Below are 25,879 nucleotides of genomic sequence, written 5' to 3'. Positions count from 1 at the left end.
CCAAAGGAAAGCATTAACAATTTTGACAACATGAAAGTATAAATGACCAAGGGTAAGTGTACAAATATAAAGAACTATATACTATTTAAAGTTTAAAAAGAAGTAACCAATGATCCAAAAATGTTAGCAAAAAAACTATCAAACATCAGGAAGAGGGGAGAGGGTAAATGAGGGAGGAAACCTAATGAGCTAAATCTTCATATTTTGTAGCAAAGAATTAATAGATCCTGTCTAAAGTTGGCAAATGAATATATAAAAGAAATCAGCATATTCCTTATAGTTCTGGAGGTAACCTCCAGATACACTAAAAGCAGAAGTTCCCCCTGAGAAATCAGCATATTCCTTATAGTTCTGGAGGTAACCTCCAGATACACTAAAAGCAGAAGTTCCCCCTGAGAAATATGACCAGGGTGGGAGAGAGTGGGGTAGGATTACATACACTCACTTTTCATCCTTAATTCTTCTAGACTATTCAATTCATTATCATGTATTCATGTTAGCATGGTAAAAATTAAAAATAAAAAGATTTAAACGTTTAGGTAGGTCATTAGGGCTGATGCAATTCCCTGCCATCACTTGACCTATTTCAAATACTTTTCAAATATATTAAAGGCTTAGTTGTTTCTTCTAGTGAGGGGTTCATTCTTATATTTACTTTCTTTATTCAAGGCAGAATTAAAGACTATTACATGTAGAAGAGATATTAACTAAATGTTGAAGATACATTTTTAAAAGAATATTGACACAAGTTAGTTCTCACTGTATTAAAATTCTTTGAATTTTGGTAAAGTTTAATTGGTCAAAACCAATATTTCTTTAAGTTGCCATAAGGATACACACACATACTTCTTCACAAAAGTACATCATCAAAACTGTTACAGGGCTTCCCTGGTGGCGCAGTGGTTGAGAGTCCGCCTGCCAATGCAGGGGACACGGGTTCGTGCCCCGATCCGGGAAGATCCCACATGCCGCGGAGCGGTTGGGCCCGTGAGCCATGGCCGCTGAGCCTGCGCGTCCGGAGCCTGTGCTCCGCAACGGGAGAGGCCACAACAGTGAGAGGCCCGCGTACCGCAAAAAAACCCCACAAAACTCTGTTACAGGGCTTCACTGGCGGTGCAGTGGTTAAGAATCCACCTGCCAATGCAGGAGACACAGGTTCAAGCCCTGGTCCGGGAAGATCCCACATGCTGAGGAGCAACTAAGCCCACATGCCACAACTACTGAGGCCGCGTGCCTAGAGCCCCTGCTCTGCAACAAGAGAAGCCACTGCAATGAGAAGCCCACGCACTGCAACGAAGAGTAACCCCCACTTGCCGCAACTAGAGAAAGCCCAGGCGCAGCAACGAAGACCCAATGCAGCCAAAAATACATAAATAAAATAAAATAAATTTATATAAAAAAAGTTAAAGCGGTTTCCAAAGGTTCCAGTTTAGGTAACCAAGTGAATGGTGATGGCTCAAAACAGAGAACACAGAAGAGAAACAAAATGGAGGATAATCATGTATTCAACACTGGATACAATGTTTGATATTTAGCTTGTGGAGCTGTCCAAAGGGTAACTACAGATAGTATATTACTAGATAGTATACTATCTAGTATATTACTTAGTTGATAGTATATTACTTAGTTGAAGCCATGGAAGTAAAATGTTTTCATACATATATACTGCAGGGTGTGAAAAAAAAGGTCATTTAGAAATACCCACGTTGAAAGAGCTGCTAGAAGAAAAGCCAGTAAAGTAGACCAAAAAGTCAGAGAAGTAATATAAATAACAGCTTCCATTTTTCAAAAGTAATTTGTTACACAAATCTGCTAAGTGCTTTAGGAGATATTAAACTGCTTCTTAAGATTGGAATTATCACCATTTATTTATTTTTAATCTATTTTTAATTAATTAATCAATTTATTTAATTTCTGGCAGTGCTGGGTCTTCGTTGCTGCGCGCGGGCTTTCTCTAGTTGCGGCAAGCAGGGGCTACTCTTCGTTGCAGTGCGCAGGCTTCTCATTGCGGTGGCTTCTCTTGTTGCAGAGCACAGGCTCTAGGTGCACGGGCTTCAGTAGTTGTGGCATGCGGGCTCAGCAGTTGTGGCTCACAGGCTCTAGAGCGCAAGGTCAGTCATTCTGGTGCATGGGCTTAGTTGCTCTGCAGCATATGGGATCTTCTTGTACCAGGACTCGAACCCGTGTTCCCTGCATTGGCAGGCGGATTCTTAACCACTGTCCACCAGGAAAGTTCCTATCACCACTTTAGAGATAAGCACAAAGAGACCTTAAGATGTTGAATGATCTGTCCAATATTATTCAGCCAAGTGGAAAGACCAAAATTCAAATTCTGGTTTGTTGTCCATCCTCTTAACCAGTATACTACCATCATAATGGAAGCCATGATAAGACAAGTAATGCCCATTTAGAGACTAGGAACGAGTAAGTTTTCTTACCCTTTCTTTCTGACTCCTGACTAAACCACAGTGCATGTGTCAAGAGCCTCCCCATCCCCATCCCCAATACCATCACCCCACCCCCAGAACACATTTATGTTTTCAGGAAGCTGGGACTCCACTAAAAATAAAAAGTACAGTTATTTTTATAGCTAATAACATAATGAAGTTTTTAAAAAAAGTGTTGGTAAGTCTGAATCCTGACATAGTTCTAAGACAATGTTTGAATAAATGAAAGTTAGCTAAATTAAATCATATCAGTTAGGTTCATTCACTCATCATTATTTAGTGCCTCTTACCTGCCAAGCACTAGGGATAAAATGGTGTCTAAAAACAGACTCTAATGCTGTATCTCTGAACAAACCTTACTGCAATGACGACACCTTTAGAGTTGCTTTATTTTGTCTTGCCTTGAGTGACAGTTGTAAGCTACTTAAATAAAAAATATAATTGCATAGTATTTGTAATACTGTGCTCCTTGAAAGAGGAAATAAACAATATCTATAACACAAAATATTCCTCTAAGTCTGAAAGCTTAATTTCAAATTATTTCAATAATGGCCTGTATCTAAGTCCAGAATCCCTATATTATTATTGTGCCACTCTACTCACAATGTCTTCATTCTTAGGGCATTAAGATCTAATTTAACATATACAGGACAGTAATTTATATCATTTCCCCCTTAATTTGGGAATCAAGTCCAAAATTTTGTACTAAAATGGACAATAAAGAGGAAAATCCCATAATGACACTTTTGTGCCAGATACTTTTACTGTGTAGGAAGAAAGGGGAAGGGAAATTAAGTTTTCTAACTTTTAGAAAAAAAAATTTCTTAAGAAAAGTTTTAACATACACCTGAATATTAGCTTTTAGGATTTCTTGGGCAAAACAATTTTTACCTGTTGATAAAATAAGGAGTTTCTACTATTTTCTCCATCCAGGGAAATAACAGATTTCCCTCTATATGCTCATAAGAAACCTATGAGAAACAAATCATAAATCCATTTGACAGTTACACTTTCAAAATAATGGAAGATATCATGTTATAGGCAAATTAGATAATCTCTCAACTCAGAACCGCTTTCCTTAATCTAAACTAAATAAGAAAGTCTATAAAGTCTATTAAAATATATAGCCTGGCACATATTAGACACTCAATTAAGTGTCTGTTATAATTATAAAACTGGATGGCTTTTATTCATATGAATTTTACTTAATCAAGCTGCTTTGAAGCGTATAGGGCATTTAGTTCAACACCATGACCCAGGAAAAAAGCAGAATCACATTCCTTGGTACAGACTCTCCCTAAGTCCAGAATTGGGGGGGGAAGTTTGTAAGTTTATAACTGGTCACAAAGAGGCCTAAGCAAGACAGTAAAAGTGACTCGACAGAGTGCAACATCATCACTTATTGAAGCCATGTTAGGAACCAATTCTGCTATTAGTCGGCACTGCCTTCCTTCATTGTATACTAGATATCTATGTGCTCCCAGCCTCTACTGGATTTCGAAGTATAGGAGCTGGAAGCAGGAGCAGTTACTAAAGAAACAATCAAAAATCAACATTTTTTTTTTTTTTTTTTTGCGGCACGCGGGCCTCTCACTGTTGTGGCCTCTCCCGCTGCGGAGCACAGGCTCAGCGAACATGGCTCACGGGCCCAGCCACTCTGCGGCATGTAGGATCTTCCCAGACTGGGGCACGAACCCGTGTCCCCTGCATCGGCAGGCGGACTTTCAACCACTGCACCACCAGGGAAGCCCAAGACTGGCTTTTTTGTAAGGATCTATTTTAGAAACTTGAAAGCAAAAATTTTGCTGAATTTTTCACTGAAAAAATCTTAATTTTTGTGACTGCCTTTTCTGAAATTGGGGACAAGTGGTGCTTGTATAACATAAATCAAAACAAAAAAGTGCTAACCAGTAATCTTCTTGATCCCTGAGATAAAGTAAGCATGTTCTGAAGCACATATTTATACAATGGCCCAAAGAATAAGAAAAGAGTAAGGAATAAGAAAGAAAAAAACCAACTGTGATATCAATACTATTTCTTCAGTGTGCTTTAGTAGCCAGAAATCTGCAAGCTCCTATCAATACGAGATGCTACTGTCATTCTCTGTCCTTAAGCTTCTATTAACTATTTCTCTAGAATTAAATATAACAATAAAACTAAACTCCTCACTTCTCATTTCCTAACCTAAACTGGCTAGGAACTTCTCAAAGGATTTTAGCAGGCCCAAATCAAAATAAGATCACAAAACTTCACAAATACTCAAAAACTACGCAGTGCTTCAGGAGGTTAAAAAAAAAAAAAGAATAGCATTACATAGAATAGTTGTAAAGACCATATGACAGAACTCAGACTTTGCAAACAAAACAACCAGAGTACATTCTACAAGTAGTCATAACATTCAACAACGTTGTATAATTGATTTTATAGGTTAAACATAGAATTATCACATGACCCAGCAATTTCACTCCTAGGTATATATCCAAGAGAAATAAAAAACATATGTCCACATAACTTTTACACAAATATTCGTAGCAGCATTATTCATAATAGTCAAGCAGAAACAACTCAAGCATTCATCAACTGATGAATGGATAAATAAAATGTGATATACCCACACAATGGAATATTTTTTGGCAATAAAAAGAAATGAAGTACTGATACATGCTACAACTTGAATAGACTGAAAACATTACACTAAGTGAAAGAAGCCAGTCAAAAAAGACATGTTATTTGACTCTATATAAAATCTCCAGGATAGGCAGGCATACAGAAAGCAGATTCATGTTTGCCTAGGGTTGGGGGCAGGGGAGGGTGGATGTTGGCAGGAGTGACTGCTACTGGGTCTGGACTTTCTTAGGGGGATGATGAAAATGTTCTAAAATTGATTGTGGCATTGGATGCACAACTGTGTGGAGATACTAAAACCCACTGAATTGTATACTTTAAATGGGTGAACTGCATGCTATGTAAATCATATTGCAATAAAGCTGTTATTTAAAAAATCAATTTTGTACTGCAAAAGTTAAAAAGGTAAGTAAAAGTATTAAAAAACAAACAAGCAAAAAAAAACCCCCCAACAGCATTATTGTAAACAGCTTGCCCAGCAAATCAAGAACAAAGATTCTCTATTTATTCTTTAACAAAAAATTTTACTGTTATGAAACAGTGAATATATATTTAATCAGATCTTGCTAATTTTCTAAGAAAATGCTCATTCTCACACAGAAATTTACATATATATGTATATAAATTAAACTGAAAAGATTCTCTGAAGAGCTCATATCACAGAGATTTTGAGCCATGAAAAAGAGAAGTGTATATGAAATTAAACATAAGACAGATTTTATTATAAAATCTCTTTAATTTAGAGTGAGTACATAATCTCTCAGATGAGTTAGCTAATTAATGTCAATAACTAAAAAAGAGTTCTCCACACAAATAACAGTGTTCTTAAGGATATGTGCTTTGAATCACTCACTTGTAATCAGGAACTAATTGTGATACCTTAATATACCAATGATAAAACACAATCTTCTGTGAAACAAAGAAAGACTTCTATTAACCCATACTCACAAAAAACATAAAAACTTTTTAAAATTAATTCTTTAAAAAGCACTTTATCAGATGTATTTTGTTAATTGTGACTGGTATTTTTCCTCTATATTAAAATATTTTTAAGTGAAAGATGAATCAACAGGCTAATACAAATCTTCAATGAACATACATGATTTGAGGAAACCAAAAGATGACAAAATATTTCTTAAGCAGAGCTTCTTAGAAGTAGGGAAATCACATGTAAGAGGAAATTTCTAGACTAAGTTTGTACATTAAGAAAAAGAGATAGCAAGAATTATAACATAAGACTATCAAAGAAAAAAATAAAGGAAAAAGAGAAGACATGCAGAAAGACTCCAAGTCAACAAAATTTAAATGAAAAGGCCACAGCAAGGTGAAAAATAACTCCAATTTCCTAAAATTAGTTATTCATAGCAGTTATTATAAGTAATTACCAAAAGATATGTGAACATATTGGGAAGACTAAATATTTCAATAGAGTACTATGAAAAATTTTCCCATCAGAGAAAAGTAATATGGGATAATAAAGATCCTAACACCATCAGCTTGTTATATTATTTTTCAAAAATGTTTTTCTCAATTATAAAAAAAACTAGAGAAACAAATACATTTTAAAGCTAAACACAGCTAATTACTAAAAACAATACAAGCCCTATGAAGACATTTTCTAACTTCAAGACAGTTAAGTCTATGACTATAAGAAAACACTCCCCAACTAGTCGTGCAAATATTTGAAATACACATGTATCTATTACCTTACTCTTTGTTGCAATTTGAAAGGTAATAAGTGTATATAAGAAATTAAGATCTTATGTTTTCTATAATAAAATGGCAATGTAGCTCATTTTTTTCCAGTTTAGAGATAAGAATATTATCTCTAAAAGCCCTTAATCAATGTATGCAATTTGTATGTCTAAATATAAAGTAGATAAATAACAGCTACTTCAAGCATTATACTGACCACTACTTCCAATACAGATGGCTAAAATCAAGTAATATAAAAATTTAAATGACTTACATTGTTGTTGCGGGTTTCTACAGCAGGGAATTTTCTGACTATGAATTTCACAGCAGATTCCAGGTTTTTGTCAATAAGGTAGGATGGTTTTGCCTTGGGGTCTCCACAAGCCTATAAAACAACAGTAATAAAAGTGAAATGCATCCCTCTTCTAAAACCAAGGAATAATAGCAAATCTGTAATCAGAAATTAAGGAGATATTTGTTTTTGGTGAGCAGGTGACAAAATGAATAGGCAAAGTGCAGGGATTGTCACAGCTGAAATATGCAATGGGAGACAGTACAGAGATGTTCTTCTACTGAAAAAAATGCATGGAAAGTTTCAAAGCAGTTAGCGCAGAACAGCAGTGAAGGAAAAAGCTCAAACCTAAAAAAAAAGAAAAAGAAAAAGAAATTCTTGGTTTGAGGTAGGATTGTATTCATTTGAAGCTATTAAAATATTACAAAATTAAATATTCAGTAGAGTACTGGAAATGTTTCTTTCTACGTGTTATATAATAAAAGCTTATGTTTAAATGTCTCTTCCAAAATGTTTTCCTCATTCACTTTAAACATTTTAATACAAGAGCCCTAGTTCAAAAGAACTGGAAGCTGCTAAAATTGTCTTTACAGCACTAAAGCTGTGTTGCCTGTTCCTCTGAACATCTGAGTTACAACATTGGTTTCCATCATACCAGCAGCACTTCAAACAATGAAATCTATACCTATTCTATATCTCTTAAACACAGAACAAATGGAAATGTTTACATTTTGACCACATCAGCAGTACAGCATTCTCTCTAGTAAACTGTAAATCATTGTACAAATGTAAGGTATTATTATTAGAAAGAACTTTTTATCTGAACTATGAGCAATACAGAATAATCTTCAATACTGTTCAGTTTCATTCTGTGACATTTAATTAACTGCTTTCTAGTGAGATGCTATTTCTTAGGGAATTACTAAAATTATAACATTCTTACTTAACTTCTTTTTATTGCATTTTAAAGAGGATGTGTCCTTTGAAAAGTTAACTATTATGTGTGAAGAAATACAGTTTTGCAATTTAATGTTTTTTCATCATTCACTATGGCTATGTTGTGGATTGCAGAAAGAGAAGTTATGAAACATGAAACTGATCTGAAAGCGGGCAAGCGGGCAGAGGGAAGGTGAAAAGCTTTGCAAACCTTCCAAACTTGTCCTTGCTGGGGAAGCATTGTAATAAAAAGAGAGAAAATTACTTGTAAACAATGACTGTCAAACTATGACACACGTTTCAGTAGAGAACTTATGCACTGCAGACTATGAATAACAAAACAAGATGAGAACTGTATGGTGCTATAATTTTAAAGGTATTTTAAGTAGCAAGTTTTAGTATACAATAGATTTATAGAGTTTATATTATTTATATATATTTAAATACTACTGTGTAGGTGTACAACCATGTCACTTTCTTGGTGCTCTTTCTAAATCAACTTAAAAATAATACTAGAAGGAAAAATAAAGACTACATGCAACTATAAAAACAGGAACAAAACCATCAGTGAAATTTTACATACCTTAAAAAGAAACGGTAGCCAAGAATAAAAATAAATCGTTATTGGATGACTTTTGCACTTCAGCTCAAATTAAAACTATTTTTCAAATATCAACTAACTCCTTTCCAAGCCAAAGTATAAAAATCAATGCAAACATTCCTATATTTTCCAAATGGAAATAGGAATGCAATAAGAATTATCTTAATTCTCAAACATAATTAGATAAGAAATTTAGAACTTTGTAATCCTTAACCACACCAATAAGAGGCTATTTTGTAAATTCCATTTCAACATCATAAATATTAAAATATATCTGACTTTTCCTCAGACTATCATTTGCTTAAAATATTATTTCTCATAAATTAATCTTCCAATTAATCTACTTCCCCCAAAAATATTATACTATAAAGAATAACTAAGAACCACATAACTAAGAATTTGTCCCAATAGAAATAGTTACATATTAGCATTTCCTTATATCAACGATAAAATGAAAAGCAAGTTTCATAAACATGCCTGAGGCCGTGAAGAATCCCAAAGTGATTCCAAATTCTTTTTAAATGATATGTATTATCTTTCATACTCTAATTACTTAAAAATTCAGTTATCCATCCTAACAATATTAGTGCAATCAACAAATGAAAATATGATAGACTATCACACCCATTTCCAATGATCACAAATTATGTAAGAATTTAATCAAGTAATTAAACATATATCTATATATGAATGGCTCTTCCTTATTACACTGAAAACATAAAGAATGGAATTTCATGGAAAAATAAATGGTTATATAGTCTTTCCTTGGAATTAATTTATCTTTTTCCACACTACTCAGTGAGCCATAACTAAACAAACTACACTGGGAGGCAGTATGCCATAAAGATTAAGAATACAGACTCTGGAATAAGACTGGCTGAATTTCAATTTTCATCACTTACTATCCATCGAACCTTGACTATATTACATAACATCTCCTAATCTCAGTTTCTTCACGTGTAAATGGGGACATCAGTACTTACCTCATAGAGTTAATTATGAGGATTAAAAGACAGATAAGCTATGTACAGTATTTAGCAAAAGGACTGGCACATAGTGCTCTAAAAATGTTGACTGTTGTTAATAATAGCTATAATTATAATTACCTAAGTAAAAGTCTCATATGAATAGTAACCACAGAATAGTCTTTATCAGAGTATACAGAACTAGTAATAATGACTACAACTCCTTCCCCCAATCACTTATTTCTTTATTTACTCCAAGTCTAAACATACTAAATTTGTTTTACTTATAGAAAAAGATTAGCCTAGTAGTTAAAAACATGGATATAGGCTGTCCATGTTCAAATCCTGGCTCCTAACTGTAATATAACCAAGTGATTTTCTGTGCCTCAGGTTCTTCATCTGTTAATTACGTGATAATAATTACAATGTACACAAAAAGGTTTTAAGCCCATTACATGAGTGTCTGTATGTGTGTACATGAGCAGAATTCTTAAAGGTATCTGGTATACCACAAGCACTCAAAAAAGGCCAATAAAAAATATAAGATTAATAGACACTATACGGAAGTACTAGGCACATTTTATTTTTTTCTGAAATCAACCTACTTGATTTATTTACTTAACACCCATACAGACACTTGCAAATACTCCGGCCAAAAAAAGTGCAAGAAAAAAATAAAACCCTACTAAAAGTACCTAGGTAATAACAGTATCCTCAGTTTATGGGTTAGAATACTGAGGCTTAGGTTAAGTAACTTGCCCAAGGTCATCTAGGTAAGTACATCTTGGCAAAGAGCCATACTGAATAATTTAGTTAAGAAGAATGTCCTACTATACTGAAAGAGTACAGCAAAATTCCAACTAACCAGATGTCTTGTTTTATAAAGATTAATCTTCTTTCCCACTCTAACTCAAAAATTTCATTTTGATGACATTGAGGACAAAGGAATCATAAGATAACTTATATTTTAAGAACACAGCCTGCACTTGATACACCTAAAACCCTATCTTACTGCAATAACAATATTACACAAAATTAATCTTTCATTCTTAAAAGTAACGCCCTTTGAAATAGCAGATTTAAGAAAATGATATAGACTACTATAGTTATCAATTCATTTTAGACTAATACATTCCAGAAACGCTACCAAAAAGATTGAATCAAAAGGTTTAATAAATTACCAATTCAATTAAATAAAACTCTTGAGTACTTCTAACCTGCAAACCGCCGCCCCTGCCCCCCACCCCCAAAAAAAGAAAAGGTGAGTAGAGGGCAAAACTGTGTCTAAACCCCTGAATCTTAATAGCCCTACAATAAAAAGTTTTTTGCATAACTGGCTAAAAGGGCTATTTCACCAGACAAAAAGGAAACTATATCTGAACTACAGAATTTTTTTAAAAAGCACCACACTAAAACCTTATGTTTTACTTTATCTTGACTCAGCATGATTTCATAATGCATAAAATACTGTAATTTAAAATCCCAGAAGATCTAAAGCAAATTTAAATATTTATATACTTAAATTTCCAGTTTTCAGAATTGGAACTTTATTTCCCATGAATATTCTAATTATCTTTAAATTCAACAAAGTTAAGACTAATGTGGCAGATAAAATTACACAAGTGTTAAAGGAAATACTGTTAAACATAATAATTAACAACTCTTGTCTCTAAGTGGATCACAACCCATATGACCTTAGGCAAGTTGCTTAACCTAAGCCTCAGTACTCTAACCCATAAACTGAGGATACTATTATTACCTACTTCATAGGGTAGACTGTTCAGATTTTTTAAAGACAAAATGCACATAAAGTACTTATTTCAGGTGCCTGGCCCACAAATACTTATAACTTTTAAACAATTCTATTTTTTTAAGTAAAACTTTTCAAAACACCTGGATATCTATAGTGAGTTCCCAATTATCAAAATAAGATTTTCCATGTAACCAATTCAATGTCAGTATTGTCAATTCAGTATTTCCTAATTCGTTTTTTCACAAAACACAAATATAACATTATTACCCAAAATAAAGAACAAAGATGTTTCAAAGAACCACATAATATTCTATTAGGGGCACAAAATAAACATCTTTGATTAGAAACCTCAAGATCAGACTTTATGTAATTTTAAATATGACTTTAAAACAAATCTTTCTGCCAATCTACCACCAAAATTCCTTCCCAAGGCCTTTCCTCAGATTGTCTCAATATAGATTACGTACCACAGCTTAACTTCATATGGTTGATGTTACGTAGTTTTTCAAAAACTGCCTTACCACAATGTTAAAAAAATATATAGATAGAGGTAGTCCTCTCTCTATTCATAAGAGATTAAGCAACAATCATTAAAAAGGAAAACAATAAAGACACAAGAGTAGAGAGTAAAAGGAACATTTACTGGGTAGCTGTTGCGTGCAAAACACCTTGGTTTAGAAATTATCTAAACCATCACTCAACAGAGAGGAAAGGAGCATCTGAAATTCAGTGACTTGCTCAGGGTTTTACAGTTACTCTGAGTACCCAAAGATTCCAAAACACTAAAAACACTTATTTAAAAACATATGCTCCAACTTCCCTGGTGGCACAGTGGTTAAGAATCCACCTGCCAATGCAGGGGACACGGGTTCAAGCCCTGGTCCAGGAAGATCCCACATGCCGCAGAGCAACTAAGCCCGTGCGCCACAACTACTGAGCCCACGCGCCACAACTACTGAAGCCGCGCACCTAGAGCCCGTGCTCCGCAACAAGGGAAGCCACCACAACGAGAAGCCCACGCACCGCAACGAAGAGCAGTCCCTGCTCGCCGCAACTAGAGAAAGCCCATGCACAGCAACGAAGACCCAACATGGCCAAAAAATAAAATAAATTTAAATAATAATAATAATATAAATAAATAAATAAAAACATATGCTCCCATGGACTTCCCTCGTGGCACAGTGGTTAAGGATCTGCCTGCCAATGCAGGGGACACAGGTTTGAGTCCTGGTCCAGGAAGATCCCACATGCTGCGGAGCAACTAAGCCCGTGCACCACAACTACTGAGCCTGCACGCTGCAACTACTGAAGCCCACATGCTGCGACTGCTGAGCCCGCGTGCTGCAACTACTGAAGCCTGCGTGCCTAGAGCCCATGCTCCGCAACAAGAGAAGTCACTGCAATGAGAAGCCTGCGCAGAGCAATGAAGAGTAATCTCTGCTTGTCGGAACAAGAGAAAGCCCACGTGCAGTAAAAGACCCAACACGGCCAAAGATATAAATAGATATATAAATAATTTTTTAAAAAAATAAATAAAAATAAAAACATATGCTCCCAGCTCAATATCAAAAACACAAAACCCAATCAAAAAATGGGCAGAAGATCGAAACAGACATTTCTCCAAAGAAGACATACAGATGGCCAAAAAGCACAGGAAAAGATGCTGTACATCACTAATTGAGAAATGCAAATCAAAACTACAATGAGGTATCACCTCACACCAGTCAGAATGGCCATCATCAAAAAATCTACAAACAATAAATGCTAGAGAGGGTGTGGAGAAAAGGGAACCCTCCTACACTGTTGGTGGGAATGTCAATTGGTACATACACTATGGAGAACAGTATGGAGGTTCCTTGAAAAACTAAAAACAGAGCTACCATACGATCTAGCAATCCCACTCCTGCACATATATCCGGAGAAAACCATAATTCAAAAAGATACATGCACTGCAATGTTCACTGCAGCACTACTCACCATAGCCAGAACATAGAAGCAACCTAAGTGTCCATCAACAGAGGAATGGTTAAAGAAGTGGTACATATATACAATGGAATATTACTCAGTCATAAAATGAACAAAATAATGCCATTTGCAGTGACATGGATGGACCCAGAGACTGTCATACTGAGTGAAGTAAGACAAAGATATGATATCATATCATATGATATCAAAGATGTATTGCTTATATGTGGAATCTAAAAAAATGGTACAAATGAACCTATTTACAAAACAGAAAGTCACAGATGTAGAAAACAAAGTTATGGTTACCAAGGGGGAAAGGAGGGAGGGATAAATTGGGAGACTGGGATTGACATATACACACTACTATATAAAAAATAAATAACTAAAAAGAACCTACTGTATAGCACAGGGAACTTTACTCAATACTCTGTAATAACCTATACGGGAAAAGAATCTAAAAAAGAGTGGATATATGTGTATGTAAAACTGATTCACTTTGCTCTACAGCAGAAACTAACACAATATTGTAAATCAACTATACTCCAAAAAATTAATTAAAAATACATAAATTTAAAAAATAAAAATATATGCTCCCAAAAATGTATACAAAAATAGTTCCAGGGCTTCCCTGGTGGCGCAGTGGTTGAGAGTCCGCCTGCCGATCCAGGGGACACGGGTTCGTGCCCCGCTCCGGGAAGATCCCACATGCCGCAGAGCAGCTAGGCCCGTGAGCCATGGCCGCTGAGCCTGCGCGTCCGGAGCCTGTACTCCGCAACGGGAGAGGCAACAGCAGTGAGAGGCCCGCGTACAGCAAAAAAAAAAAAAAAAAAAAAAAAAGTTCCCTTCTTTCAATACCTCAGCTGCTCAAAACTTTTATTGGAGTAATCACTATTAAAGGAAAATTCCTATGATTTCAATAAGTTTTATTTTTTAATTTCTAGTCTAACTCAGCAATAAAACACATTCCTTTGCCAAAATACTACAGAACAAAACGATTTCTTTTAATATAATAACTTAATTGAAAAGACCATGAACAAAATCCCAGGGATCAGAGTGAGAATGCTATTTTTGAGAGCACAGGAAAGAAATTAACCTCATCTGAATCGTATCAGGAAAGAGGAGAAAAATACAAAATGTAACCAATTTATGCTAGAAAGAGGAATTTAACTTTTACTCAATAAACAAGAAATAATAAACCTGTTTTAAAGCAGGCTTTGCAAAATTGAAGGCATAAAGGGACAAAGATTCTCCCTTGAGTCTTCAGCAAATTGAAATTAATGCCTAGAGGAAAAATGGACCCAATAAGATCATGGACCATAAAAGGAACTTGTGTATAATTCTTTTATTTTCTAATTTTAAAAATAATGAAATACGGTGTGAAATTTTCCAGTAAGTATTGGAAAATCTATCAAGACCAAAACAAGCTTCAAATTCTATTATTACTGATTAATTTTCCATTTTTTCCCCTCATTTGTATCACCTATATTTTGCCCAACCAATCTGCTTTCAATTTCACCCTTGAGCTGGGGTAGGTGAAAAAAAAAAAAGGAAGGAAAAAGAAGTAACCCACTTCTACAGTTTGGATTAAGAAGCTTGATAGGAAAGTATACTGAAATTACTAGAAATGCTTTAGAATTAATGTAATTTTATACATTACCTCTTAATTAGAGTCAACAGTAGCAGATTTAAAGGTATATAAATTATGATTACTGTTTCCTAAGCACAGGTTCTGGGAAAACCATAAACTTAAGAAATATTTCAATGCATTATATATTTCAAAATTCACTGTTAAACATTTTAATGACTCAAATAAAAGTTACTAATTACCATTCAATTCTCAAGAAGATGTCTATGTCCTTGTTCTCAAACATTTTTCAGCTTCTCATATACAGAAACATTTCAGTTTATAAACAAAGGCATTCTGTTATAGTTTTTTAAAAGTGTTATATCTGGCCACATTTTTACTACTCTAAAGAAGTTGCTCTTTAAAGGACTGCTGAGAAACATACTTCTGAAGTACAAATAGTTATTTTGTATTAGCAGTAAGTAGATATCAAACTATAATATCAGACAGTAAAAAGGAATAATTAAGAAATGTTTCCTAAAGGTGGTCTTGAGCTGCGTTAATAGAAAAAAAATGAACACTTAGTAAATGTCCACTATGTTTCAAGCCCCAGAAGTAGAACTAATAGCTAACATTTATTCACTTCTTACTCTTGTGCCAGGCACTACACTAGCACTTTATGTGAATTAACTCATTTAATTCTCAACCTTATAAGGCTAATTAAAGAGTATTCCACAAATGTGGGAAAACTGGAATATCTAAGATTGCAAGAATTAGAATCAATAAGACTAATACGGCTTAGAAAACCAAAAAATATAACTTGAAGCATAAGAGAAGCTGAGAGCAAATAAGTACCCTATAGATGGTTTTGCTAGTATAGGGTCTACGTGCAGCTTAGCATTACAGAAATTTAGTTATCCCCAAAAAACAAAATTAAATCATTATAGCGAACAATTATCAGAAAAAGAAATCAGAAGTATTAAGAAGTTACACTTTACTTATTTTAGTGGTTCTTAACATCAAAACCACTTCAGGGGCTTTTTCTTATTCAGTAGGTTTGGGTCATGACCCAGATATATGTATTTTTAAAAACCTTCTAAAATGATTATATTGTGTATCCCTGACTAAGAACCACTGGTCCCCTCAATTTCTAAATAAAGAAACCCTAATTCAGAAAGACTAAACAACTTGTCCAAAGTTAAAAAAAAAAAAAATAAAGGATCAGAGCTTTACCTAGAATCTAGCCCTCTCAACCCACAGAATATGCTACAAGTATGGGAAAATAACAGAGAAGTTTAGAGGCTATATACCAGCAAGAAGGACATTAGATATTACTAGGGGATTTTATAACTTTATATTTTGTATCTTTATATACTCCACTGAAAAAATGTCTGAAATCTTGAATAATGACTGGCTGGCTACTCCTTGTCACTGCCCAGCTAAAGTTTCTATTCATACTTCAAAACCAAGCACAAAAGTCACTAACTCTTGTTCCCATCTCTCCCAGACAGGAATCTTTAACTCACTTTTCAAGACACCCACAACCACACTTAAACACTGCTTTTTAGTTAGTTATCTATACATCTCTCTCACCCACTACAATATGAATTTCTTGGCATTGGAAACTGTATCTTAATTTATCTGTTTTCCTAGTGTCCAGGAAGACATTCAATAAATGAAGAGTAAATGAATGAATGAAAAGGAAACTCCCAGTTTTTGGTACTGACTAAAAGAATAGTTCATGTGACTTATAAAATAGTTTTAAAGACACAGGTTTATTACTGTCAAATATCTAAAATAATCAACTGTGCAGTAAGAAAGTTTTTCCAGTACAGGCTCTTTTACTTAAAACAAGAGATTCCTTTGAAACCTTTAACCCATTATATATTTCAAAATTCATTATTAAAAATGTTAAAGATTCAAATAAAAGTTACTAATTACCATTCAATTCTCAAGAAGATGTTTATGTCACTGCAAGTGGAATTGAACAACATAGACAAACTAACAATTCAAGAGCTTATTAACTTATTTAAGTAAAACATGTCAGTACAATAGTATGTGACGAAATGATTAAGTAGGAGATTCTCTCATCACTGTCAGATTAAGTAAATCAAAATCTAATAATTACAGTACTGCAAATTTTTAATAGGATCAAAGTTAAGATTTTACATTTACTAATAAAGACAATATTAAAAACAGTCAACAGAAAAACATGCCTTGGGAATAGAAAAGAATACTGCTATTTTTGTAAACTCCAAGACAGAAAGAAACACACTTACTGGTTACACTTTCTTAATTGCATTTCTTATAATTCATGCAGGGTTTTTCAATGAAAAAACTGTTACCATTTGACTTCAGAAATCAAAATATAAAATGAAAAAGTATATTTAAAATCTCAAAATTAAAGATAGAATATCTGCAATGAGGAAATGATTGTATGCGTCCTTAAAATTAAGGAAGATAAATGCTATTTCACTGTTTCTTTGAGCTTACACCTTCCTTCCTGCTTTATATATATTCTACCCCCACTTTAAAGCAAAATTTCCTGTTAGTTTTCTTAGTATTACTTGTATGGTCAGTCCTTTCAGTTTGTATATTTTAATATGTCATGAACTAAATATTAGAAATAATCACAAAGGAAAAATGCATATAATATGAAATGTAAATACAAAATACATGTTCTCAAAAATGCTAATAAACTGAATTTTAAATTTCCTAATTCTAAACTATTTCTCATTTTAATACATTACGAAGCTAAACAGAAGTCTTTAATAATCACTGGTATACTTATAATTATGATCTCAATGATCTTTTCATAACAAATCCATACAAAGTTCATACAAAAGTAGTCTAAGAGGAAAATTATTTCTGTAATATAACTGCATATTTCTTTAAGGTTATTGTGTGTTCAAAATCTAATTATGTCTACCACGAAAATTTCACTAATGACTATAAATCTAATGGCAAAAATAAATTAAGAGCTCAGACTTAGGGGTTAAGAAAGAAAGGTGCCAATCCAATTCTTATTTTTTAAAGTAAGAATTGGGCAAATTTAATTCTCCAAATTCAATTGCTTTATCTATAGAATAGGTACCTACATCACAGATCTATGAAGAAAAAAATTTTTTTTAATTTAGCATATAATAGAGTCTCAATAAATAGCAGCTAGCATTACTTTTATTACACCTTATTTTTGTTGAACAATAAAAAGATAAAACTATTTAGTTCTAACACATAAAATGTACATCTACTGAACGTGATCTGAAATTATTGTTAGAATTTTACTTAACAGTAACACTGCTAGTAAATTATCGAAGAATACAAATTAAATTTTTAATCATCCTAGCCAGTTAAGGACAAGAATTTTCAACACTGACACACTTTCTCATCTGGCTCCACTCATTTTTAACACATTGGATGTAGCTAGATAAATATGTCCATCCCTGTAATTTTCTTAAAATATAAGTATACTAGCAATAGATTAAGAACCCTAATTTCATTGATATATAAACTGTACCATGCTGCTTCCTCAATTTTATTTTTGGAAAGAACCTAATTGAATCATAATACAAAATATGCATGCACATATGTCAGCATTTGTACAGAAAATTGTTTAACTATATACAGCTTATTTTTAAAAGTGGGAGATGAGCAGGCAGAGAATTTTTGAAGTCATGTTTGAGTTTTTGACAATAAACCTGTATTCCTTTTATAATCATTAAAAAAATTAATATTTAAGTTATCTAACAATTCCACAAAGGAAACACAAGATGGATAATCTACCCCTGCCACTTAAAAAAATAATTTTTTTTCCTATGCAATTTTTCAGTGACCTTAATCTCCTCAGCCTACCATCCAGCATAACAAGAAACAGAATTATCAAATCTTCATTTTTTACAAGCAGCTTCCTTGAAAGTTACAGATGTAGTAGGATTTGTTTATGTAAATATATATATTATTTAAATACAGATTTATGAAGAGACTGTTCTCTTCTTAACACGTTTAAGGATCTTGATAATGAAATCTCCCTGGGGAAAAAAATCTTATGCATACTAACAATGTTTATTAGTCTACAACTTGCCAGAATCCCAATCTTTGGAACATGTTTCTGCTCCTGATCAACCAACACAGAAAATAAGGCCCTAAATGAAGAGAAACGTAACACTGAAAGGGAAGACTAAATCTGATTCCCCTCGCTTTACCTCGACTGCATCCTTCACATACATTTTTTTTCCTCCATTAGATAAGCAGATACCAGCTAAAGACTTGCAATTTTACACTGCTATTCTATTAATTTCTTTCCTCATGAAATAAATTCATCCAAAATCACGGGGAGAAGACTGTGGGAAAAAAGTACTCCTCAAATAAAGAAGTAAAAGTACATTGAAACCTGCAAAAATACACCATTAAAAAGAAGTTTGCAATAGTTGGGTAGGTCTTTTCTCCTTTTCTATCCTTTAAAATTGAAGCAATAATTTAACAAGATGAAAAATATGAAAGTATTAACTGATACCTTTTGTTATCCGTTGTTATCAAGTTCATGTTGGTGATGGTGTAGGAAAAAATAGAAAAAACAAGAAAGAGTAAACAAGAAAAAAACATTTTTAAGGTTAGCTAAAATGTCTTCTGTTGGAATTTCGGCATATGTGTTTGCTAAGCAGTAGTAAATTATTTCAGAGAAACAAATGTTGCCCCAAAATGTTACTGAAACTCCTAAACAAATACTATCTTAGATTCAGAGAAGTTTTAAACTGTTTTCACATTGTTATTATCTTTTATCTTCACAAAAACAATTCTGTAAAGTAGGCAGAGCACACATTACCATCCCTATATTAAGGAAAACTAAACTGAGCTCAGTTCCTGTTTAAAACAGGCCTTAATGTCTACTTGAAAGATAACATAATCAGAGCTGGAACAGACTTTAGTGTTCCTTTCACAGTTAATTTCCCCCCATTTTACAGATGAGGAAAAATGAAGCTCAGGGAAGTCAAGACACCTACCCAGTATTACAAATCTCTCAGAGACAGACTGAAACATTGGAAGGCAGGTCTCCTAACTTCTGGCCCAGTACACTTTATTTCCACCACCACACTGCCTGCCATGCCATAGTAGCAGATATAAAAGTAGCCTGAAAATGTTAAAAATCACTATATAAGTGAGTAGCATTATTAGGTCCAGAAAAGGGAAGACATATTTTTAATTTTAAAAAAATTAAGGAATTATGCAAATAAATTTAAATGTGAAACTATCTACCACCCTCACCTTTTTTTCCTAAAATCCTCCTTTATGTGTTCTTACATCCCTGATTAGACTACAAATTCCTTAAAATTTTCATAACCTGTACATATAAGGATCTCAAAAAATTTTCAATTGATGAAATTTTATTTAAAAAAGCAAAACATTTTCCAGAAACCATGTTACATTCCCCTAATAAGCATTAAAGCCTATTACTCTTGATTACAGTAACTTAAAAAGTTATTTTACTTAGGTCACTGAAGTATTTTTCACTGTGTATGCTCACTAAAATATTGCCATTGCAGACTTTCAATTGAAACAGAGCAATCAGATCTGATAGACAATCTAATGCACACATGCATTAATAAAAATGTGATAATTGACTGGCAGGCACGTATTATGCGGTAGAAGTTTTTTTTGAGGTATAAGAGATAGAGATTGAAAAGATTATGTGGTTTATACTGTCATAAAAATGTAAACAGCAGGAACCTTATAAACACATGGTAAACAGATCTCACTCACTTTTTTGGCAAGATTTTTGAACAAATGTTTCAATCCTAGCCAGCCAGGAAGCTATGCCAGCCTTTACAGACAACTCTATACAGGGCAAAAGATTCAAAATCCATCTGATGTATGTGTATGCAAAATCACACAAGGAGAGCAGAGCAAAAGCTATTACTATTAAAACTAGAGCAAGATTATACACATATTCATATATATGTTGCATATATATAAAATATACTATACATAATGTATTCATCCTTTTCAACAAGTCCTAACTGAAGGCCTCATGGACCAGGTAGGACCCTAAGTACCAGTAATTCAAAAATAAGTAACACTGTCCCCACCCAGAGAGAACTCACAATCAAGCAAGGTAGAAAAATATTTCTCAAGAAATTATAAATGCGTTAAGTGCTGAAATATAACATTTCAATAATTCAAAATATTAGCCACTTGGATATAATGATCACATTCAACTCATTTTAAATTTTACTAGTTTAATAATACAAGAGCCTGGAGTTTCTCAAAACAGGAAGTGAAAAAAAAATATGCTTTTGAGAAAAGGCAGTGAACTGGAATTATAAGCATTCAAATGCTTAGAATTTAGTCCAACCTTATTTCATTTATGAAGATGAAATATGTAAAGTTTGATTGTATTTATGCCATAAAAACGTTCAATGAATGCTTTAAAAAAAGGTATTTTGCCCAAATACCCAAATCACTTTTGATGTTACTCTCACTTCCTCTTCTGGAAACCATCATAACCATTTCCTTTAACCACAATACCACATGTCTAGAAACTTTTAGTAATGTTTGACTTGCTCGTTTTTTGCACAAAGGGCATATAGGAACCAATTTCCAAGTTTGTTAAGGAGCATAATTTCACAAAAAAGTTCTGGTCAATACAACCTATAAGTAATACTATCTAAAATTAAATTATTCCTAATTTACATAAATTTACAACCAAGGCTCATTGGTAAATGCAGAGGGCTTCTTTATAATGACCCTGAGCTCCTGCCACATAAAATGTAACAAAGTGAACAGGCTACTATCCCGATTGCACTGCGTTTAAAGTCAACCAATCCTCACGTCCAGGTAAGCGACTGGAACACAGCTATCTTTACACAAAATTTACCACTATTAAGCCAGGACAGTTTTTCCTCCTTTAGAATTCAGTGTCTACATCAAATTGTTCAAATTAGTCAGTTTTACACAACCCCATGTATGAATTTTTTTTAAATATTCTTTCTTCAGGAGTCCTAATTCACAAGGACTACAACTCTACTGCTACGATTAAACTAAAAAGAAACCTTCAGGATGCAATAAAAAGCCAACAAAAATAATTACGAAGATATAACATCAAATATACATTGGAAACTGTCAGGATCTAGATTGCCACAAAAAATCTTAACTTTCTCTTTATCAAATTATTTAAAACTTTAACTTTGTCTTAAAAGAAAGAGGATTTTGGTCTTTCTTTCCTAAGATAAATTAATATTTGTTCTATCTTTACATCTATTTTTCTTAACTCCAACTCAGCCCCTCATTCCTTAATCTGCTGAAGCCACGTAAAGACTTTCAATGGGCCTATTAGCTAGATCTACTCAAATTATCAGAATACGCTATAAAATCAGCAGTAATAGCAACATATTCACAGTTTTTATTTTGTATAGACGCCGAACTTTAAGAAATGATGTTTTGGTATTATCAGACATGGTTGGAAAAACTAAGATGAGGAGGAGTAAAGAGGGAAGGGAGAGAAGGTTGTTATTCCTGTTCTAGTGACTCACAACCCAGAAGTATTTCAGGAGAAAACTGGTTCCACCCTCACTTCCCCCTCCTCTCCACCTTCAAAATGAAATAATTCCAAATCGTCAACACGCTCTCTAATGGTTTTATTTGGCAATCTAAAATAAAATGGCAAAAGTGGAGGGGATGCGGGGTTCATCCTGATTAGCCATTCCCTTCCCACATTCCCACACTTAACAAACCCAAAACAGAAAACTGCTTCCATCTCCGCCAGGTTCCTACCATCCGACCTCAGTTATTGAACACCCAAGTTTTCCTATCCCCCTCTTAGACTCTCGCCCACCCACCCTCCTCTCTTTCCCGTAGAGCCCGTTCCGGGAGCCGGGGCGCCGAAGAGGGGGCGAGAGCGGCGGCGGCGCCCCTCACCCCGCGCCGGGCCGGCCGGATCTGGCCGCTGGGAGCGGGGAAATGGCTCCTCTCCGCCCCTAGCCGGCCCGCGAGCCAGCAGGAGAGGCGCTGGGACTCCGCAATAGGCCGCGGCGCATCCCGGCGACCCCGGCCGGGCCTGCAGCCGCGAGGCGGTGATTTCTGTCCCGGGAGCCGCCCGCCGCCCCCACCGCCCGGGCCTCCCCCGCTCTCCATCCCTCCTCAGCCCACCCGCCGCCCCCGCCGCGGCCTCGCCGGCCCGTGCGCACCTTCTTGATGTTGTAGAGGCGGGTGAGCATGCCGACGCCCCGGTCGTTGAGGATGGTGAGCTTCTCCGCCAGCTTCTGCTGACTGGGCTGCAGCACGGAGCGCGACATGGTGGTGGTGGTGGTGGTGCCGCCGCCGCCGCCGGCCGCCTCGCGCCCAGTCACCGGACCGCGGCCTCCGCAGCTACCTCTGTCGGGTCTCCTCCCCTCCCGCCCGCGACCTCCGCCTCAGGGGAGCGCGCCCATGGCCCCCGCGCCTTTAACCCGCGCCGGTGACAGAGCGAGCCGCGGCGGACGCCTCGGGGTCCCTTTCCCCTCAGCAGCCCGCGCCCCGGCAACCTCCTGCCTTCCGCCCGCCGCCCTTCCGTCCCCACCCCCGGCGCTCTCCGCCCCAGCCCCCACCGCGCCGCCTTCCCGGGCTCCTCCACTAGGTGTGGCGGCGGCGGCGTCGTCTCCGGCGGCTGAGAACGAGGCCGCTTCCCGCAGCCCGGGACGAGTGCTCGGTCACCTGATCGGCCGCGCCGGCGCCCCCGCGAGGCCGGACAGAGAACTGCGCCTGGGGGCCCTCGCCCTCCCCGCCCGGCTCCGCTGCTACCGCCGCTCGGGACGCGGCCTCGGCCCCACACCCGTCTCGACCCGGCCTGGCCAGCCCACTGCCCCTGAGCCCGGCAAGGGAGTCTAAGTCGGAACCTGATGAAGTCACGTTTCTCTGTTCGCCACACACCCTTCTCCTTCAAGTTCCCAAAAGTTGCCTTTCCACACCACCTCCCTAAAGAAACCACCAGAAGCCCGCGGGGAGGAGTGGGGCGGGGGCAGGGCGGGTGTTTTTCTGGCGAGTTTCTCCCGAGAGTGGGCTGGTGGCTCCATGCGCTTCTCCCTCCCACTGCTTGACAGACGTTCCCGGCTGAACACAGCAGATGTGCTCTGCGAGGCGGGCCTCGCCTCTCTTTCCCTCCCCATCCCATCCTGACTCTCCTGCCTCAAGGCAGTTCGTGAGAGAGGAGGTCGGAAGTGAGGGCAGCTCAAGTTCCTCAGATAATCAGAATCTGGAATTTGTCGACGAGGATCACCCTTCCGGAGAAGACGCCAATAGAAGAGGCCCTGGCATGTGGGAGGCAGAAAGAAATGTTTGTTCAATGAATGAAGGAACGGTCCCATTTTTTTTTCTGGCCTCCACCCCAAATCCCACCCCTTCTTGAGAGCATTCTACTTTTCCATCTCTCTTTTCTTTTTTCCTGATCAATTTCCTCCGAGTCACACCCGAAGGCTACTCCCTCTGGTCAAATATATTAGATATGGTTCCAAAAGTGAGCAAAATTAAGGATTTATGTCATTGACTGGGGTGAGGAATTCCAGCAAAGAGGAGTCAAGCTGTTCTGATGGTTTTTTTCGCCCTAATTTCCTCTGATATATTAATCTTTTATATTATATTCATTAATTTTAAGTGAATGACAAAATATTCTGCCACCTTCAGTAAACGACATTGTAAGAGTAAATATCATTTCATTCATCAAAACACTTTAGGGAAAGGAAATTTTGACGAATATCTTTTGAAACATTTTTTAAGCTAGTATACGTACAGTTCCTACAGAAATCTTCGTTTTAATATGCCAAGGAGAGAAAGGCAGTAGACGGACTGAATTTGATTTAAGAAGCTTTAAATAGAGTCCTAAGTCCACCAAAAAGTCCTACCTGCCTTTGTGCTTGGAATCCTATACACAGAACTTAACTTGAATGAAGGTTTTTAATGCAAACACCTCAGAGAGATCACCTATTGAGCTATTATTAGTCATTAGCACGTTGGGGGGATTTAATTTATCTGGTTACATTCCAACCTGATAGTTTAAATATTAATTTAGAGGAGGTAAGAGTCTGGAGCCTGAGATAGTGAGAGCAGACCTGGGAAGGAGAGGTCCAGGGAGGGGCTTGGAGAGTAAAGATGTGCTCTTTTCAGGGACCACAGACAAATTTAACCAGAGGCAGAATTACAGAATCACACCAAAGAAAGGTTATATCATTTTCTACCTTTTCAAAACTCCTGTATAGAGAGAACAAGAAAATGGTGCCATATTAAAATTTGAACACAACTATCACTCAAGAAAAGCCACTGTCATGTTTCCATATGAACTTGAACATTTGTAGCTGCTTATAACTCAGAGTACCCAATAGAGGGAGAACTCTGTGGATTCTAGTCTCATTATTGAATTTTTATTATAAACAACTTTTAGACATATTGGCCCTAGATTGAATGGAACATGTCTATTCGAGTAAAAGATATTAGGTCTAGATGAAGTATTCACAATTCTTGCATTTCTCTACATTTTCCATCAAAAAGCATTTTGTTATTAAGAGCCAACCCTTTGGAAGTTTGACTGTATGTGTAGTATAAACTATACTGTCAGTGCTAAGGTAATAATCATATATTTTGCCATGCATGTATGATTTTATGGCAAGTGTAATTAGTATGTGTCATTTTATATTTCCTCTCAGTTTTCATACCATGTGAATCAGTCTATAAAGTTATTAAAAGAATTGCCCCTCTTGTAGATTTTTTTCCTGCTATAGTTTTCTGGAAAAGCATAACATTTTAAGAGTGATTAGGAAAGTTAAAAAAAGACATTAGGAAAGTAAGTTTTAAAAAGCATGATTGGGCTTCCCTGGTGGTGCAGTGGGTGAGAGTCTGCCTGCTGATGCAGGGGACACGGGTTCGTGCCTGGGTCCGGGAAGATCCCACGTGCCGTGGAGCGGCTGGGCCCGTGAGCCATGGCCGCTGAGCCTGTGCGTCCGGAGCCTGTGCTCCGCAACGGGAGAGGCACAACAGTGAGAGGCCCGCGTACCGCAAAAAAAATAAAAATAAAA

At 36.2% G+C, this 25,879-nt stretch overlaps 1 protein-coding gene across 4 annotated transcripts in view; it reads right to left on the bottom strand.

Annotated features, from left to right (window-relative positions):
• Nucleotides 1-23,376, bottom strand: part of NCKAP1 (NCK associated protein 1) — a 98,443-nt gene extending 75,067 nt beyond the window's left edge. For 2 of the 4 annotated variants that reach the window (XM_060302168.1, XM_060302169.1), the window contains exons 1-3: nt 23,024-23,376; nt 8,207-8,224; nt 7,042-7,152 (exon numbers count right to left, since the gene is read on the bottom strand). In XM_060302168.1, the coding sequence (XP_060158151.1) occupies nt 7,042-7,152; nt 8,207-8,224; nt 23,024-23,131 (237 nt within the window). In that variant the 5' untranslated portion in view covers nt 23,132-23,376. The remainder of the gene's footprint in view (nt 1-7,041; nt 7,153-8,206; nt 8,225-23,023) is intronic. The other 2 variants (XM_030850318.2, XM_060302170.1) reach the window with 1 other exon arrangement.
• Nucleotides 23,377-25,879: the final 2,503 nt, after the last annotated feature.

This window comes from Globicephala melas, chromosome 7 (genome assembly GCF_963455315.2).
Source record: "Globicephala melas chromosome 7, mGloMel1.2, whole genome shotgun sequence".
Lineage (NCBI taxonomy): Eukaryota > Metazoa > Chordata > Mammalia > Artiodactyla > Delphinidae > Globicephala > Globicephala melas.
Note: the sequence above shows the minus strand (reverse complement) of the source record. Positions and strands in the feature narration are given on the sequence as shown.